Below are 17,586 nucleotides of genomic sequence, written 5' to 3' on the forward strand. Positions count from 1 at the left end.
TGCCTCAGTTTCCTCATTTGTAGACAGACCACACACCTGTCCCACAGAAGTGTTAGGTAAAGGGCCTGGTAATGCTCTGTAAGTGGGGGCTCTTATTATGGTCATGGTCCTGGCCCCCTCCTCCTCCCTGAGCTCCTAGCAGGGTGAGTCTTCCCAGCCAAGGGCCCCAGACTGGGTTGGGAGTCCTCCCTCCTCAGAAGGAGACGTGCTTTAAAGTGCTCCTGCCAAGCCCTCCTCCCTCTTGCCTTGGCAGTGTGAAGACAAGGCGCCGCCGGCCAAAAATATTTGTGTGGGTGGCGGAAAGTTAACTTTTCCGCCTCTCTCTTCTTTCCTGGAAACCGTGGCCACCGTCAAATACAGCAAAACAGAAGCCAGGAGAGAGGGAGGAGAGGCCCCTGCCGGGCTTCAGAGGGAGCCCTGCCCCCACACCCCCTCTTTCTGCCTCCTGCCATCTGGCCGTATGGGGGTGCATCGGATGGGACAGAGGGGGAAGGGGGCCCTCCAAGGGCTTTGAATCATGCATCCTGCAACACCAGGGCTGGCCAGACCCTCCTGCACTGTCTGACTCAACCCCACCCTTGCTCTTTGGGGTGTAAAAGTCTGCGGGCTCGGGCTCTGCACACATCTAGGTCTCTTGAATTCTGCTGGCCTTTGTGAGATTTTGAGATTCTTTGAAACTCTAATGGTAGAAATCTGGCAACAGCTGGTGAGTGAGAAAGAATTTGGACAGGAATAGGGCCCTGGAGCCATCTCTCAAGTGCCTTTGAGACTCCGATCCTGGCTACAGAGTCAGGACCGCCTGCCCGGCCTGTCTCCTACCAGGAGTGTGAGTTAGGCCCTAAGTCACTATGCCTAACTGAGCCTCGAGGTCCTTAACCTCTGAAATGCGTACCCTCCTTGTAGTGCTATGAGGATTTATTGCAATAACTCTAAGTGTGGAACACTGCCCGGGTGTGGGTGTTCTGTATCTGAGCGCCTGCTCTTCCCCAGGCAAAGGCTGCCTCCTCGGACTGATGTCCGTGCTTGTGGTACCAGCTGCTGTTATCTTCCAGATTTTGTCACGTTTGCCTTTCGCAGGTTGCTGCTGATTTCCCTCAGACCCGACGATGCGCTTACCTTTCCCTTTGCCAGCCAGTCTCTCCTGGCCCAGCTGCAACCAAAAGCCAAGGCCTTGACGAGCCTGGGGTGGGGGTGTCTGGGCCCTGCCAGAGGGGTCTGGTGTGCAGCCTTGAGGTCAGTGCAGGGTGCAGAGTCCACAGGCTTCTGTGGTTCTCAGATTCACGGCTGCCAGGTTTGTCAGTGTGTGTTCTTCTTTCTGCATTTTGCAATTGGGTAACAAGATTTAGAGAGTTCCACTTGCCCAAGTTCACACAACAGTAGTGGAATCAGAACTGTTCACCAAAATCTAGGAATTCCAAGCTTTCTTCCCATGGTCATCAGCCATCGCTTCGTCTTAGATTCTCCCTGCCCACCCTGAGGGTTCTTGTCCCCCACCCTATGCTTGCACCAACAATTCTCACACTTATGTCTCCAGCCTGGAACTCTCCAGGTCCTGCATGGAGCGGACCATGCTCCTTTCCCCCGGAAACCCCCAACCTAACTCCTCTCCTTGATCCCCGGAACACCTGCTCTTTTCCATTTATTACTGATCTCTATTAACAAAATCACGCTGTCACCAGAGTAACGAACCTGGGCTGCATCCTAGACTCCTCCCTCTTCCTCCACACCCACCCTCCATCTGCCTCCCAGCCCGGCCAACTCTTCCGCCCAAATTTCTCTCGCATCTATCCCCTCCTCCATCTCTCACAGGAAGCCTCAATCCCCTCACTCCTAGAGGAACATGCTCGTTAACATATATAAATAATCCTACTATTATTGCTATTGTTCTGATTCTCACTCACAGCTCCCCCACCAGATTTTAAGGCTTCGTGAGCCAAAGTACTGTATCTTTAGCCATGCCATTATCCCACTGTATCTCTAGCACCTTTAACAGTGTCTGAAACATAATAGGAGCTCAAGAAATTCTTGTGGACTGAAAGAATAGCCTGCATGCATTAAGTTTCATCCCAGAAACTGTGCTTAGTCACCTGCATGCACTTTCTCACTTAATCCCCAAGGTCACACTACCTGGGGGTACACTGGCCCCCCATTGAGGTTTCACTTCCTGCTGTTTCAAGTGCACTCTGAAAATATTACATCCAAAAGATATTTTAAGAGCTAGAGACCACATGGATATAACTTTTATTACAATAGATTCTTATAATTGTTCTATTTTCTTAGTCATTGTTGTTGTTAGTTTCTTACTGTGGCTGATTAATAACTTAAACCTTATCCTAGGTGGGTATGTACGCATAGGAAAAAACAATGCTATCCACCATTATAGGCATCCTCTGGGGCTCTTGGAATGCATCCCATGGGCAAAGAGGGAGGGGACTGCTATATTACAGCCCCATTTTACAGATGGGGAAGGCCAGGCTCAGAGAGGGCACGTGAACGCAAAGCCTGTCCCTAAAGCGCACAGTCTCCCTTGGCGCACAGCCTTCTCAGGGGGCCCCTGGCCCTGGTCTTGTGCCCGATACCCACTATTCCTGTGATTCTTGTGGCATATGTACCTTTGATGGCATGTGAAAGAATTCCTTTTAGGCGGTGCCCAGATAAGTATTTTTAAATAGCTAGATATTTATTTAATGTGTATTGGGGGGGAGGAAATGACTTAGCACAACATACTTGTGGTTTTCCTGCAAATTATTGCTTAATGTAAGTCTAAAGAAATAGAAGTAAGTTACTTAAAGTTGATTTAAGGGAACAAATTAAGCAAATAAAGTGTCAGGTGGCATAAGGATAAGACACAAATTTGGGGTGTTAAATGGCTGAAGCCTGGGACTTTCCTGGGGACATGTGGAACCTGTGCCCCAAATCCCTCTGTTCTCAGGGCCACCCTAACACCTTAGGGTATACAGGTCTCAGTAATCCAGCCTGGAGCATCCAATGAGCTGTCTCTTTTTCCCTGTGCAGATATAATCTTCACAGACCAGACACAAGCTGCAAAAGAGGGCTTGGAGGCCCACTACCCTGCCCAGCCCGGGAAGGCTCTGAAGCTGGAGCTCACCTCAGCCCTGTGACTCAGCCAAGGAAGGAGCGGAGACTAGAGTTCCCACGGTGGCCCAGGCCCCAGCATCTCTGCATCTTTGAGCAGAGGTGACACCATGTTGGGCCCCCACCTCCCACCTCCACCCCTCGGATCTAGTGAAGGCAGGCCTGCTCCCTGCGCCTTCGGGATCCCTGATGGGAGCTACAGGTGTCTGGCCCTGGAGGCTGAGGATAGTGGTGGTGAGGAGGGCCTGCTGAGTGAGGCAGGGCTCATGGACCGGGAGGAAGACAGGTTGGCCAGCAGGAGAGAGGATAACTTTGCCTGCCAAGCTACCCAAGGGGCACCACAGCTGCCCAGAGCCCTGGATGTCCAGCCACCCAGTTGCCCCAGAGAGACACAAGGGGCTCCCCAGCGTGAAGACAGGGCCATCCAGGACTGGGACCTGGTGAAGATCCGGCAAGTGATGGTAGCCAGCCCCAGATCTGGCCCCGGGTCCAAGGTTGCCCAGAAACCAGGTAAGTCATGTCCCTTTCCCCTGGACTGCCAGACTTACAGGAGACCCACAAGTCTTTAACTTGGGGCTCTTGGTCATGTTTTCCCACAGCATGTTATCGAGCCCAGTGCCATGGGCTCGCCCAGATTAGCAGCTGGAGAGGCTGATATGTATGTATGGGTCCAGCTATGCCCCATCTAAGCCCACGCTATTCCCTGCCAAAGAGGGCATGTGAGAAGGGCAGTGGGAGAGAGGCATTTTATCATGCTATGTTTTTTAAAAAGTCCATCTCTTACGCTTGTTTGTCCTTCAATCCCTTGTGGTAACAAATGACAGTGGAGGCCCCAGCACTGATGCGGCAGGATCCCCACTTGCTCCAGATACCAATGGTCCTGGGAGACAGCACCGGGCAAAACAGCCTTGGTCACCGCCTCCATGGAGCATTTGACGGAGAGACTAGAGCCTTTAACCAATTCAGACCTAATTTTACAAGTCAGGGAAGGGGAGAACTGAGTCCCAGAGCGAGGAAGATTCTTCTCCCCTAGGCTGTAGGTGGCTGAGCTCAACCTGTGTTCCCTCCCTTGGCCTTGATATCCAGTCAAGACAGGGTCCATATCGCCTGGGCTACAGTGGAGAACTGAGGACAGCAAGTGGGGGTGTGCAATGCATGGAAAGAAGGAAGAAACAATAATAGTTTTCTTCTACGTGGTTGGAGTCTCAGAGTAGGGTGGGAAACGCACACTGAATCACCTCCACCACGGGCCCATGGAAACACTGAAGTGGGTCCAGATGCGGAGGACATGAGCTGAGCCATGCTCAGCTGAGCGGGAGCTGCTGCCAGCAGATCCCGGGGGTACAGGGAGTGTGGGGGACACAGGCCTGGGAGGGCTTGTGCGTCAGGAAACTGAAGAAACATTTCATTTCTCTGCAGGCGTCGCTGACGCCTGGCTGGCATCTCACCAGCATCCGCCCACTCTCTTTTCTGAAATAATTCTCTCCAGGCTCTGGCCACCCCCCATGGTCACCATTCCTGCCGTGCTTGGGTCACGCAGGGAAATGGAAGGGGCCTTCAATGCATCCGCGGAGGAAGGAGGGCCTGGGAGGGCCCAGCCGCCTTGAACTTGGAGGTTGGCCCTCACACCAGAATCAGTCCAATGTAGGTCCCTGGGAGCCTGAAGCCCCAGGGCTGCTCCCACCTCCTCATAGACCATAGCTGGGGATCAGGAGACATGCCTGCTTGTTCTAGACCTGATGCTGACTAGCCAACCCCAGCAATTTCTTCATCTGAAAATAAAATGAAAATATGAGCCCTATCTCCCTAATAGAGCTGCTGTGAGGTTGCCATGTTCTTAGATGTGGCAGTGTTTTGGAAATTCTAGAATAATCTAGATAATTGTATGAGGGATATAGGTGATAATCTAAATGATTGTCATCAGTTTGACAATACAAGTTATTATTTGTTAAGCACTTGTGTGGTAGGTTCATTGTGCTGAGTGCTTTACCCATTTTATCTCATAACAGTTCCCGCGAGGAACAGTATCACTATGTCCATTATACAGATGAGAAGACCGAGGCTCAGAGAAGATAAGTGACTTACTTGTCCCAGACTCAGGGCTGGCAAGTTGCTAAGCCACGATCCAATCACAGCCTTTTGAGTTTGGGCCTCTACTCTTAGCTGTCATTTGATTCAGAGTTATAAGGGGAAGGTGTTTGCTGACACCCTGGCGTGCAAAGGCAATGGCGGAGGGGGAGAAAGGCCCCCTCCCCCTTTAATGAATATTGATTTCTTACATGGCGCTAGGTCATTTCATAGCATCTCATTCTCCTGGATCTCACTGTAGACTTTCAAGGCAGCTATTATTCTCCCTATTTTACAGGTGAAGTGACTGAGAGTTAGAGACTTACATTGTTTGCCTAAGGTCACATTGCTGGAGCTTAAATAAGATTCTTCTTGCCTCACAATGGGGTCCACTTCTCTCTCTAATGTCCAGGCATATGGTCATCCATTTCTGTCCTGAACATTTCTAGAAACAGAGGGGGCAGGAGTGACTTCAGGAGAATGGAGTGGGCAGGGAAGACTTTTTGGAGGTAGAAGCAGGGAAGAAGCTGGGTCTCGAAGGTTAGTACAAATCTAGGTGGTCTTGGGTCAGAGCCTACACTGGCATTTCTGCTCCTCTGGGAAAGAAGTGGCCTGAGTCCCTTGTCTCTGGAGGGAAGAGCCATGTGGAGCAGCCAGATTATTAATTAGGGCACCTTTTTAAACTTTCCCCCCATTACCAGCAGAGGATCAGAAGTGTCTTCAGATAATTCCACCTATGCTTCTTCAATTACCCCTCTCTCTCTGGGGTGTCACTGACAGTTTTAGGTATGGGTCAGCATCTTCTGCCTGGGGTTCCACTAGTTAGGGTGGGTAGTACTGGTGCCATCCCCCTAATGCCTGAATGTTAGCTGAGGAGGGCAGAACAGAGTCCCTGCCAGGTTGGAGTGTCAGGGGGTGCAGAGAGTTGAAGTGAACAGCCACCACGTCTTGCTTCTTGCCATCAGCTACTTCCAATTTGAGAGGAAACATTTGGAGAGGCAAGTGTCAGGTATGGCTCATGATCCGTTCTCAGCCAGCACTAGATGGGCCTCAGAGCCACCACTTCAGCTGTCCCACAGTCTCAGCTTGTCATAGTTAGTAGGGCTCACAAAAAGCGCTTTCAACAAGAGACTGAGAGAGATTCTGAAGAGATGGCAAGTGACCCATTGGAGGTCACACAGCATGTTGGTGGCAAAGTTAGGGCTGAAACACAGGCTTCTATCTCCCAGTTCAACTGCCAGGCACCGGGCTAAATGCTTTGTATGGGTTACTTCATTTCATTCTCTAAACAACCCTATGAATTCCATACTTATTTATTTTATATACAAGGAAACTAAGGCACAAAGAATTTAAATGAGCTGTCAAGTCTCAGGCCTGTGGGTGGAGGAGCCGGATTTGAACCTTGGGAGGTATGGACCCAGGCTTTCAATCCCCCTCTGAGCTGCCTCGTCTCCATGGAGACAAGACAGCAGGCTGTGTTCTTCCACCCACCTGGGGCTGGGAAAAGGTTGTTCAGGCTCTGGGGGATGGTGGGGGATCCTGCTGAGCCACATTCCCTCCTCCTGTATACACTGGGGACCTGGGGCCTGATCCAACCTATCATTGGCCTTTAGGATACTGGGAGTGCTACCTTCCTTCCACTTCATTTTTTGGGGCCTGGGGTATCTAGACGATTTGAAGGTCTTTTAAACTCTGTGGTCATTGTTTCAAGTCTCTGTGGTGTGGGTGGAGATGGGGCTATCTGATGAGCCATGCCACAGGCCCAAGATAAGAGCTGATAGTGCACACTGGGCTGAGGACAAGGCCCCCAGTGCTCAGGGCGGTGGAAGGGAGGGCAGAAAGAATGGGAGGCTGGGCAGGATGCCGTCCTGCCTCCTCCCCATGCCAGGTGACCGTAGTAGGAGGGTGATGGTGTCCAAGTGCTGGATGCAACAGTTCACATGTGCCTCATGTGCATACACACTCACACATCCCCAAACACTCTCTGTTCTTGTGCAGTGACTGGTGTGTGCACGTGCATATCTGCATGCAGGCACACACATGTCCTTAACACACCCACACATCTGTGCATGGGATATACACTGGCACACACTTCCCACAGAACCCCATCCATGTGTGACAAACTTTCACGTGTGGATGGATATCATATTTGCACACAGCTGCAGTCCACCTGAAAACATACAAGCTCACATGCAGGTTTAAAAGCAGTTCTTTTCTCCATGCTCTCTTGCTTGCACACATACACTGAAATATCCCTTGCATGCACATTCCCCCCGACAGGCATATCCACTCTTGCACACCCACCATCACACACCTACGTACAGTGCCAACCACTTTCTGTCCTCCTTCCTTTCCTTTTCCCGGCTCTTTCCCTTTCATACCCACCCACGCAGTCATCCAAGCCTCTCTCTCTCCCACACAGTTTATTTTCTGGTTTCCCACATGGGCTGTGGCCACATTCACAGCACATGTACTCTCAGGGCAGGCAACACCCTGCCTGATGCCACCTCCCCCCAGACCCCCACTGTGGCCCTCACATCTACCTGGGGCAGCGCTGCCATCAAAGGAATTCTCCTCCGCAGCCCATGAGGCCCAGCCAAGGGATGGGAGGGGCCGTCTGACCGCCTGCTGAGCCCACCCAAGGGGGAAAGGGCTGCTCCTCAACCCAGGCTACCTGCCCCTCACTTCTCTGAGCCTCATGGGGTGGGCTTACATCAGCACATTTCTAATTCCTTTAGCAGAAATCTAAACACAGAATCTTGCTATCAAGATGAAAGTGGAACCACCCTGGTGGAAGGGTGGGGCACTTGGAACCCAGGGAAATTTGGGTGAAAACACAGGCTGGTATTTTTTCCAAATGTGGTTTTGTTTCCACATTCTTGGGAAAATGAAGGTTGCTTGATAGAGTCCTGTTTCCAAGCCCACCACCTGCCCTGGCCCCCACCCCCCCAGCCCCAAAGGTGGGAGTCTCCACTTTGAAGAGCATCCTCATATGACTCTGGTGCTCGGTGTCTCTCCTGAGCTCAATCCAAACGGCACTGAGTTGCACGAGCCACTGAAGCCCAAGGGACCATCACTGCCCTGTTGCTGGCCCACGCCTTCAGTCGGGGGTAATGCCCGCCTGCCCTGGAGGTGGCCCCTCTCTTTAGCCGGGTTTGTCTAAGCGCTACCCAGGTTGACAGCTACTCCAGGCAAGGAGACTGAGAACAGGGAGAGCTGGGCTGAGAGGGTGTACTTGCTGCACGTGGGTCTGCAAGGAAACAGGTGGGGAGGTGGTGTCAGTTATGGGGGTGGCAGCACAAAGACGTGGGGGGTGCCGTGGGCGGGACAGCGGGGGGAGACCGCAGGCCGCGCCCGGGGGGAGGGCGCGCCCCTCCGAGGATAGGCGGGGCGGCGGGTGGGCGGCGCTAGGGCCCCGGGGAGCGGCTGCAGAAGCGCTGCCTGCCCGCCCGGCCCTCCCGGCTCGGCTCCCGGTCCCGGCGCGGCCCGCTAGGCGCTGAGGGTGGAGGTTGCGGCGCGCGGGGGACTCCGCGCGGGCCCGGGGGGCGGCCGTCTGGGGCGGGGCGCGCTGACGGAGGCGGCCAGGTGCGCTGAGGCGGTGGCGCCAGTGAACTCCGCGGCGGGGAGCGGCGGCTGGAGGTGAGTCGGGGGCTCTGGCTCCGAGGGGTGCGGGCGTTCCGCGAGCCTCGCCACTCCCCGCCGGTGCGGCTCCGACGTCGCCCAGGTGGAGTGGCACATCGGGCTTCCAGCCCCCGCACTCGGGGCGACCCGGTCGCTGCCACCCTCTGGGCCTCAGTTTCCCCATTTGCGCGGTGAGGGGGTGGGAGAAATCAGAAGCAACTCCGGGCGCCGAACGCCCCGACGCGGGGAAGCTGCTCTCTGGGGCTGTGTGTGGGGTCTCCACCTGTCCAGCCCCAACCCTCAGGCATATTTGGGGGCTGAGCAACCCCTGATTCTTGGGTGGACCCTCCACAGGGCTGCGTCCCCACACTCCTCTGGGAAAGCTCGTACAGGCTCGACCCGGGAACATCAGGTCTGGCTCGGCGGGGACTGACCACTCGCGCGCCTGCGGGCGCAGGAACGTAGTGTACTGGGTCCGGCCCTCACCCCTCGCCGCGGGCGGGGTGCCAGAGGCCGGCAGTGCGGGCGCCCAGAGGATACCCACTCTTAAGACCCAACACCTCCCACCCAAGTCTTACCTGGTGACACCGAGGCCTTTCCTGAGCGCTACCAGGGAGAAGGAACGGTGCTAAGGGCTCCACATCATATTCACGCAAGGCGCCTAAGATGGTCCCGTTTGCCAAGTTTAGGAAGGAGGCCCCAGAACCCCTGTGCTGTAGATTCAGGGACCTCCCCATCCAGTGTCTCACAGATCATTTTGAAGAATCTGGGGGAAAGGCTCTCTCTCCTCCCTGGCCCTACCCAGAGTATGGGCTTATTCCAGATTTGCACCGGGAGCTCCCCCTGTCCCATGTCTGGCTCGTCTGCAAGGGACAGGAGCTGAGTGGGGCAGCAGCATGTCGCACTACCTACCCTGTCCTGAGTGGCAGGTGGCACCAGTGACCCCAGAGAAAACACTGCTTTGAAGCAGCAGTGCTGGTGGTGTTAGGGGGAAAAGGATGTCGCTGCTCTATAACAGTGGGATCTGTGGGGGCAGTCAGAGGGTGCCCGAACCCCTGCCATGTTGCAAGTGTGGGGTAGGATAGGATGTGGATCAAGGGGCCCAGGGAATGGAAACCTTGCTGGGGCAGCTTGTCTGTCACCACCCCCAGGCATGGCCCCCTGGTGTGTTGTGGGGCTGAGCCACAAACTGAAACTGATGATCTCCTCAGCTACTTACCATATTATTTCAAGCTGTGGGAGGGGTCTCCTCAAGGCAGAAGAAAATGTACTTTGCTTGAGGGGTCCCCTCCCATTGTTGCCATAAGAAATAAGTTGTTTCCTTCTCCTCTTTGCTCCTCCATCCCCCTGTTGTGAGGGGATGGACAAGGGTCATTCTAGTTTGATACTCAGAGAACTTCCCTAAGGTAAATTGTTTGCTGCTGAGCTATCTTGGCCCCCCACTCTTCAGGCCAGAGGCCAGCTCTCCTCCACCCCAACCAGCACTGGAATTAAACTGGAATTAAATTCCAACTGGGGTTGGAAACAGCATTTACCTGATAAAATAATGCCTTTAACTTCTTCCCTAATGGTGACAAAAAGAGAAATAGGCCTGTGGCGTTCAGGTACCTGGCTCCCAGTGGATCCTTAGCCTCTTCAGTCAACATTTTACCTTATGTCCCCATTTTATAGTTGGGAAAACTGAGGCTGAGTAGGGAAAGAGATATTTGCCTGGGGCAGTTCTGTGAATAGAAGAAGCAGGGCCCTCTTTTTTTTTAGGAAGGGGAAGGTCCTGGATAAATGGGAGGGGCCCAAGTAGTGGAGAGAGAAGTAAGGAAGAGTCTCCTCTCCATCTCATCTCCACCCAGGGCCTTGCCCCCACTCCATGTCGACATTCATCTTCTGAGCCCACTGCCCAGCTCTGGAAAGTGGGCTGGGCTGGGGTCAGCACTCTCCACCTGCCCATCTGACCTCCCCCAAGGCCTCGGGGCCTGGGCCGGGAGGTACCTTTTCCTCCAGGCAGCTCCCAGGCTTCCAGACATGAGCTCATCCGAGCTGCTGGTGCCAGGAAGGGAGGGACTGGGGGAAGCAGGCAGGGCTGCCCAGATTGGGGCACGGCGGCCCCTGGGGAAGTGGAGGGGCACTGTTGTCAGGTCATGCAGGCTCTAGCCTTCATTGTGCTGTGGTGATAGGGCGGAGATAAGCCAGCAGAGGGTCAGTTGGGGTGGGTTAGGGGCAGGCCAAGTGCTCTGGGTTGCAGTGCAAAGATCTAGATGCCAGGCTGACAGTGCTGCTTGCTTGCTGTGTGACCTTGGGCAAATCCCTTATTCGGCATGGACTTCAGTGTCCCTGGCTAGTAAGGGGGTATGGAGGGCCCTGAGATGCTGAGGTTACAGTAATGAGGAAGATAGACAGATGAGTGCCTGCCCTCAAGGAGCTTGCATTGTATTTGGGGAGATAGACAAGAAAAAAGAGAAAGAAATATGTTAACAAGTGATATTTTAAAAAGATCATGCTCCTAAGGTGGGGAGTAATTGGAGAGGTGATATTGTGTCGGTGGTCAGGGAAGGCCTCTATTTGGAGTGATCACAGTCAAATTCATAGTGAAAAGTCGTGTGTCCGGAGCAAGGGTCTGGAAGAATCTGAGAGGTCTGGGAGGGATTTGGGTCAGAGGATGGTAAATGGTCTAAACTAGGAGCTGGGGATGGAGGATGGGGAAGCCGTGGCTGTAGGTCATCAAAATGTCTTCACCCCTCAGGGCTTCAGGCTGTAGACCCAAAGGAATCCAGGCCCTGAGTTGGGCCTGTGTGAGTGTGGGCGTGAGCTCAGAGTCCTTTGTGAACTGTCCCTGGACTCTGGGGCCCAGTCACTACCAGAGTGGCCGGAGGAGGAGTCAGCGCAGGGACAACCTCGCGCCCTGTAATTCCAGAGGCTTACAAAAGTCCTCTCTCTCGGGAGTGAAATCTTTACCAACTGGCCACTGCCTGAAATTCCACCATCCTAGCTTCATCTTTTCCACTTGGTGAGCCTGATAGTACAGTGCTGTGTTGACCCTACCCCACCCACCCAGCCATGCAGGGCTGCTGTAGGAGCAAAATCAGTCTTTGCCTGGGCTAATCTGCTTTCTAGGCAGCCAATACATAGATTCTGAGGTCGGACCCCAGGCTCTCCTCCTGCTAGCTGGGAGATCTTGAGGTGTTATGATACCTCTGGAGGCTTTTGTTTCCCCATCTGTAAAACAGAAACAATAACAGACTCTATCTTGTATTGTTGTTCTGAAAATGAAATGAGATGAGGTTAAATGCTAAAAGAAATAACTATTACTTATTAATAGCACTGTCATGTTTTGATCAGATGGACACTCACTCAAGACTCATCATATTTTGGTATAAACTACTTGCTGATGTTTGGCCAGGAACAGGTTTCGATGGTGGGAGGATGGGCACGAGCACTGTAGAAAGATCTAGACTGGTCTAGGGCAAATCCTTTGCTTCCGTGGGCTCAGGCTTTAGTTCTGGGCTTCTGTGAAATGGGCTAGGAAGGACAGGAGGGGGTCATGGTTGTGAAAGATCTCAGAAGACATCAAAAATGTGGGGTCAGCAGAAGGGGCTGGATCAGGAAGGAGCAGGCCTGTTATGAACCCTACAGACAGGCCAGTTATGAGACCCCGACATTTAATCCTCTGGACTAAAATCTCTTGGAAACTACGAGGGTTCAATAGATAAAAGCCAGAGTTCTTAAAAAGCAGATAATGTTTATGTTTACTTACTATGTGCCAGTGGTGTTCCAAGTTCTTTACTTGTAAACAATTCTAGGAGGTCAGTATTGTTATTTTCAACCTTTTCCAGATAGGAAACCAGCACAGAGAGGTAGGGTGAGTTTTCCATGGTTGCACAGCTGGTAAGTAGCCAGATGCAAACCCAGGCAGTCTGACCCCAAAGCCTGTGTGTGTAACTACTGCACAAGTCTCTTTCGCTCTCCTGGAGGGGTGGAGCTGCGGAGGAGCCAAGATTGTGCCATATTCCTCTTTGAGCCTTGTCATCTCTGTCCCTTAGGCCCTGGAAGGAGGATCCTCACTGAGTCTGGGGCCGGGGACTCGGAGGTCAGCCCTCGAGCAGCTCAGTCTCTTCTCTTCCCCTCCCCCCATCCCTGGGAGCAGGTCAGGGAGGATCAAGTGTGCCCTGGGAGAGCTGTGGGCACAGGGGCTCTTGCCAGGGCCTGATGAATGGGCATCATCAGGTCATGGAGCTTGTTGCGCCGATCCCAAGGCCTGAGTTGTAATGGACTCCCACAGAGGTTGGCGTGCCTCCCATCGCGGTACAGATGGGGGAAACCGAGGTCAAAGAGTTCAGGGACCTGCTCAAGGTCACACAGGTAGGAGGTTCCTTCCTTCCTGGACCTCTGGTCCTGCCTCCCGCTTTGTACTTAAGGGCTCCATCTCAGTTGGGAAGCCTCCCACTGATCCCCATGGTGACCCACATTCCCGATATGGGACCCTTTGGGAGGGCACATGGAGTTGGGGGATGGGAAGGGTGCTGATTAAAAAATAGACTGTCACATGCATGAGACAAGCATGCCACCACCCAGCCTATGCCAGTTGGCTCCCTGTGCCTGGCTGCCAGGCCCTGATCAGGGCTTCTGCTGGGGCCCCCACCCATCCTCCCCTGGCTCTGGGCCTGAGGCCGAATCCTACCCAGCCACTCTCTCTTCTCCCCACTCCACACCCACCTCGTCCAGAGGGATGGTGCCCCCATGGAGCCTGAAGCTCAGTTGTTGGCTTCAAGCTGTGCCTGGGTCCTGGCATCACCAGACTGACTTGTGCCCTTGCATGCGGCTCCTTCCATCCCTGGGCCTCGAACGTGGACAGAGTAATGCTCCTTTCAGAGAGCCTTTGCCAAGTTCCATCTGGTTTTAACCCAACAGACAGAGCTGGAGATGCCATTTCAGAGAGCATGTGCCCACAAAGGACAGAGAGTTGCACCCCGCAGGCCCCAGCTTCCTAGGTGAGTGAGGTCACAGCACCAAGGAGGAAGCAGGCATTGCAGTAGTGATGTGAGCAGTGATTCCTTCATTCAGTCAGTAACTGTGTTTTGAGCCTCAGGCCTGGCCTTGGCCAGGGGGAAGTGACATAGCAGAGATGACAGCCAAGGTCCCTGCCCGATGGGGGCTGCATACCACAGGGCAGTGCAGACTGACGTCAAGGCAAATAATGATGAATTATAACTCTGAGAGTCTGAAGGAGAGGCAGAAGGTGCTATGGCAAAGGAATGTGACCTCCCAGGGCAGGCGGGCCCTCCCTGAGACCTGTAAACAGATGTAGAGGATGAGAAGTTTGGTCAGAAAGGGGCAACTGAGGGGGTGAGGGGAGAAAGTGTTCTAAGTAAAAGCATTAGCCTGTGCAAAGGCCCTGGGGTAAGACATGCTTGGCCGGTCTGAGCAATTGGAGGAGGTTTGGAGTGTAGGGAGGGCGAGGCACCACGAGGGGCTGCAGTGAGGGGTTGTAGGCAATGGAATCCAGCCTGCCTGGTCTAGAGCCTATGAAGGAATCTGAGGTTGATCCTAGGAGGGAGGTGCAGGTCCTAGTGCTGGTCTGATAGGCACATCTGGCCTCCTCTTTTCTTCTGCTCTGACCCAAGGGCCCTCTGCCCTCCTTTGGCCACCTCATGATTGATTGAGGTCTTTTCTGTTCCCTGGATCTTGTTTATACTTTATTTTTATTGCTTTGCTTTTATTTTTTTTTAAATATTTTTTAACTGAATTAATTGACATAACATTCTACAAGTTTCAGGTGTACATTGTGATTTATTAACATACGTTTATACTATGTCACAAAGCTCATCGATGGAAGACCCATTCCACCCTTCACTGTTCAATTGACCCCTTTCACCCGATTTTTCCATCCTTTCCCACCTCCCCTTCTTGGTTACCACCGATTTGCTCTTATAGTCTTAAAGTTTATTTTTGCTATATTTAGTTCATTTGTTCATTTTGTTTTTCTACCACATATAAGTGAAATCATTCTGTGTTTATCTTTTTCTATCTGACTTATTTCACCAAGCATAATGCCTTCTAGGTCCATCCATGTTGTAAATGGCAGGGTTTCATCTTTGTTATGGCTGAGTAGTATTGCCTTGTGTATATCTATCACAGCTTCCTTATCCAGTCATCCACCAATGAGCACACAGGTGGTTTCCAACTCTTGGTTATCATGAATGATGCTGCATTGAACCTGGGGGTGCAGATAATCTCTTCTAATTTGTGTTTTTATTATTTTTTAGATAAATACCCAGAAGTGAGATCACTTTGCATTTTAATGGAAACCTGGTGTATCCTGCCTTCTGGGAGGTTCTGGTGGTCTATCAGCAAATGTGACCTGGTGAGGGGATGCTCAGGAGGTAGCAGTCACCTGAGCTGAAATGCCCCTGTTCTGGTGAATCCGTATTTCTTTTTATTCCTTGTGGGAGCCTGTGGGTTCAGCTTTTGGCGGAATGAAAGCCTGCCCCTGGGCTTTTGAGCCCAGAACCCCCCAGGGTTGAGCCCCACAAGGAGTCACAAGGCCTGTGCACTAAGTCCCTCTCTGCTCTATGCCCTGGGGCATCTCTCTCCCCTCTCTGGGCTTCTGTGCCTGTCTGTGTTAAAGGGAAATTCTCAAGATTTGCTCTACTCTCAACATATAGCCCACGGGCGCAATCTCAGTATCACCCTGCAGCTTCTGGGAAATGCAGAGTCTCAGGCTCCACCCTAGACCTCATGACTCTGATCTGTATTTTAACATCCTTGAGCAATTACATTAAATGTGTGAGAAGACTATTCTAGGTCAGTAATTTTTAAACTTAAAACAATTTTTTTTTAATTAAAAGCTGAAGAATCATCCTCTCTTTAGTTTTACATACGAAACACACAAAAGGGCAAGTGCCCGCTCTGTAATTATTCATCACATGAATAGGGGAGGGGTGAGGGGGTGGGTTTGAGGCACAGGCTTTGTTAGGATGGCATCAGAAGGGAGGAGGAAAAGACAAACTTGTCCTTTATTCCTTGAGAGCTCCTGCTTAGGTGCTTCTTGCAGTGCAGACTCCCAGGGTCGTCTGTCTTATGGGTTGGAAAGGTGGGCTTGGAGGGAGGGCACAGCCCAGTGATGTCTTTTCTTGCTTGTCCCACCTTGGTGACCTGCTATCTGCCCTGCAGATCCCTGACAGGATGGCGGTGCTATTCTTAGCATGGTAGGGTGATGAGGAGAGAACACACTGGCACATTACTTATGTCTGAGAGCCTAGGATTACACTCAGGGCTGCTGGGTGGCCAGCCTCCCCGTGAGGCAGACGGGAGGGCACTTCCTGGGACCAACCGCCCATCCCTTCCAGCCTTGACCATCCCTGCTCTGTGCCTCCAGCCCACAAGCTGGGATGTGAGTGACAAAAGACAAGAGTTAGCTAGGAAGAGGAGGGCTTTGCTTTGGTGATTCATTTCTTCATTCTCACGTATTTGTTAGAACTTATTACTTGTGCTAGACATAGGTGCCTGCCACAGGGGACGGGATTCCTGCCTTGAGGGAGCTCATGCTTTAGCTGGCAAGTTCATGGTGCTATCATCTCAAGGTGCGGGGCTGGCAGGTACTTTGCATCAGGAATTAGGAGATCCCTTAGTAGAAAGGGAAACTGAGGCTCAGCATCTACAGGGCTTGCTGAAGCTAGTGATCAGCTCACCTGGGATCTGAACTGAGGATGCTGAGAGCAGAACTACGACTTCAGATCAAATGTGGCACATGGCCGTAGGGCTTTGCACTCATTGCCCTGCCCAGTGAGGGGGGCCCTAGGGCTGGAAGGAAATAGACCAGTTGAGGTTGTTCCACTCTTGGTCAACCCAGCTTATTGAAGTCTTGTGCTCAGAGTTTTTGTGACCTCGGGTGGAAGGACAGGTACAGTGTGGGCTGGGTCAGAACCACATGGGATGAGATCAGGCCCCTCGGGACACATCTCATGAGGCTGAGCTTAGTCGCTGGCTGGAAGCCAGATACCTTGGCCCATCCTCACTTCCTTTTTCTGTAAGATAGTGTGACAATCTCTGCTCTGCTCATCTCTCATGGATACAAAGGAAAACTGAAAAGGTCATGCATATTCAAGTCGTGGTATATATTCCTATACTTAATTGTGATGTATATTAGTGTATATATGTATCTATTTTCTTTTTTTTAAGATTTTATTCATTTATACAAAAGCTGGGGTACAGGTGTACCCCAGAGGTGCGGGAGGGTAGAGGATTCACCAGAGAAAGCGTGGAGCAAAACAGGCAGACAGACGGACTGACCGAATGCACTGCTAGGGGAGAAGCGGGCTAGACAGGAGAGGTCTGCCACGCCATGTGGGTATCACCCTGGCCGACCGGGAATTGAACCCCCGTGCAGCAGAGGCTGCAGACAGCTTCACAGCTCTGCGCTCAACCTGCTGCGCCACTAGGGAGGCCCTATATCTATTTTCTTAAGTGGATTTTTGTTAACATTATGGGGGCTTCCACAAGCCAGACCACATTCTGAGCATTTTAAACGCATTTATAAAATCATGGGCCCTAAAGCCCAATGGGTCCCAGCCGGGTCACTCAGAATCCCCAGGGAGGGAGACTGTTAATGTACATTTCTGTGGTCCCACTCAGGGGCAAGGCCCAGGAGACTGGGTATTGGACACCCTTCCTCTTGATGGTTTGCATTTTGGGTCAAAGAGGAGACAGGACTTGCTGGAGGCCTCTTGGCAATTGGAGAAGAGATGGAGACTAAACCCAGGCCTTCAACTTCCGGCCTGGCCCTTTCTCCCTGCTCTTCAGTTGCCCCCA

The 17,586-nt window shown here is 52.5% G+C and overlaps 1 protein-coding gene across 1 annotated transcript in view; it reads left to right on the top strand.

Annotated features, from left to right (window-relative positions):
* Positions 1-3,206: 3,206 nt before the first annotated feature.
* Positions 3,207-17,586, top strand: part of SYNPO (synaptopodin) — a gene marked incomplete at its 5' end in the record, with an annotated part of 33,096 nt that continues 18,716 nt past the window's right edge. The window contains one exon of the mRNA XM_084252301.1: positions 3,207-3,606. Coding sequence (XP_084108427.1) covers positions 3,207-3,606 — 400 coding nt within the window. The remainder of the gene's footprint in view (positions 3,607-17,586) is intronic.

Source organism: Talpa europaea, assembly GCF_964194135.1.
Source record: "Talpa europaea genome assembly, chromosome: 13".
NCBI lineage: Eukaryota > Metazoa > Chordata > Mammalia > Eulipotyphla > Talpidae > Talpa > Talpa europaea.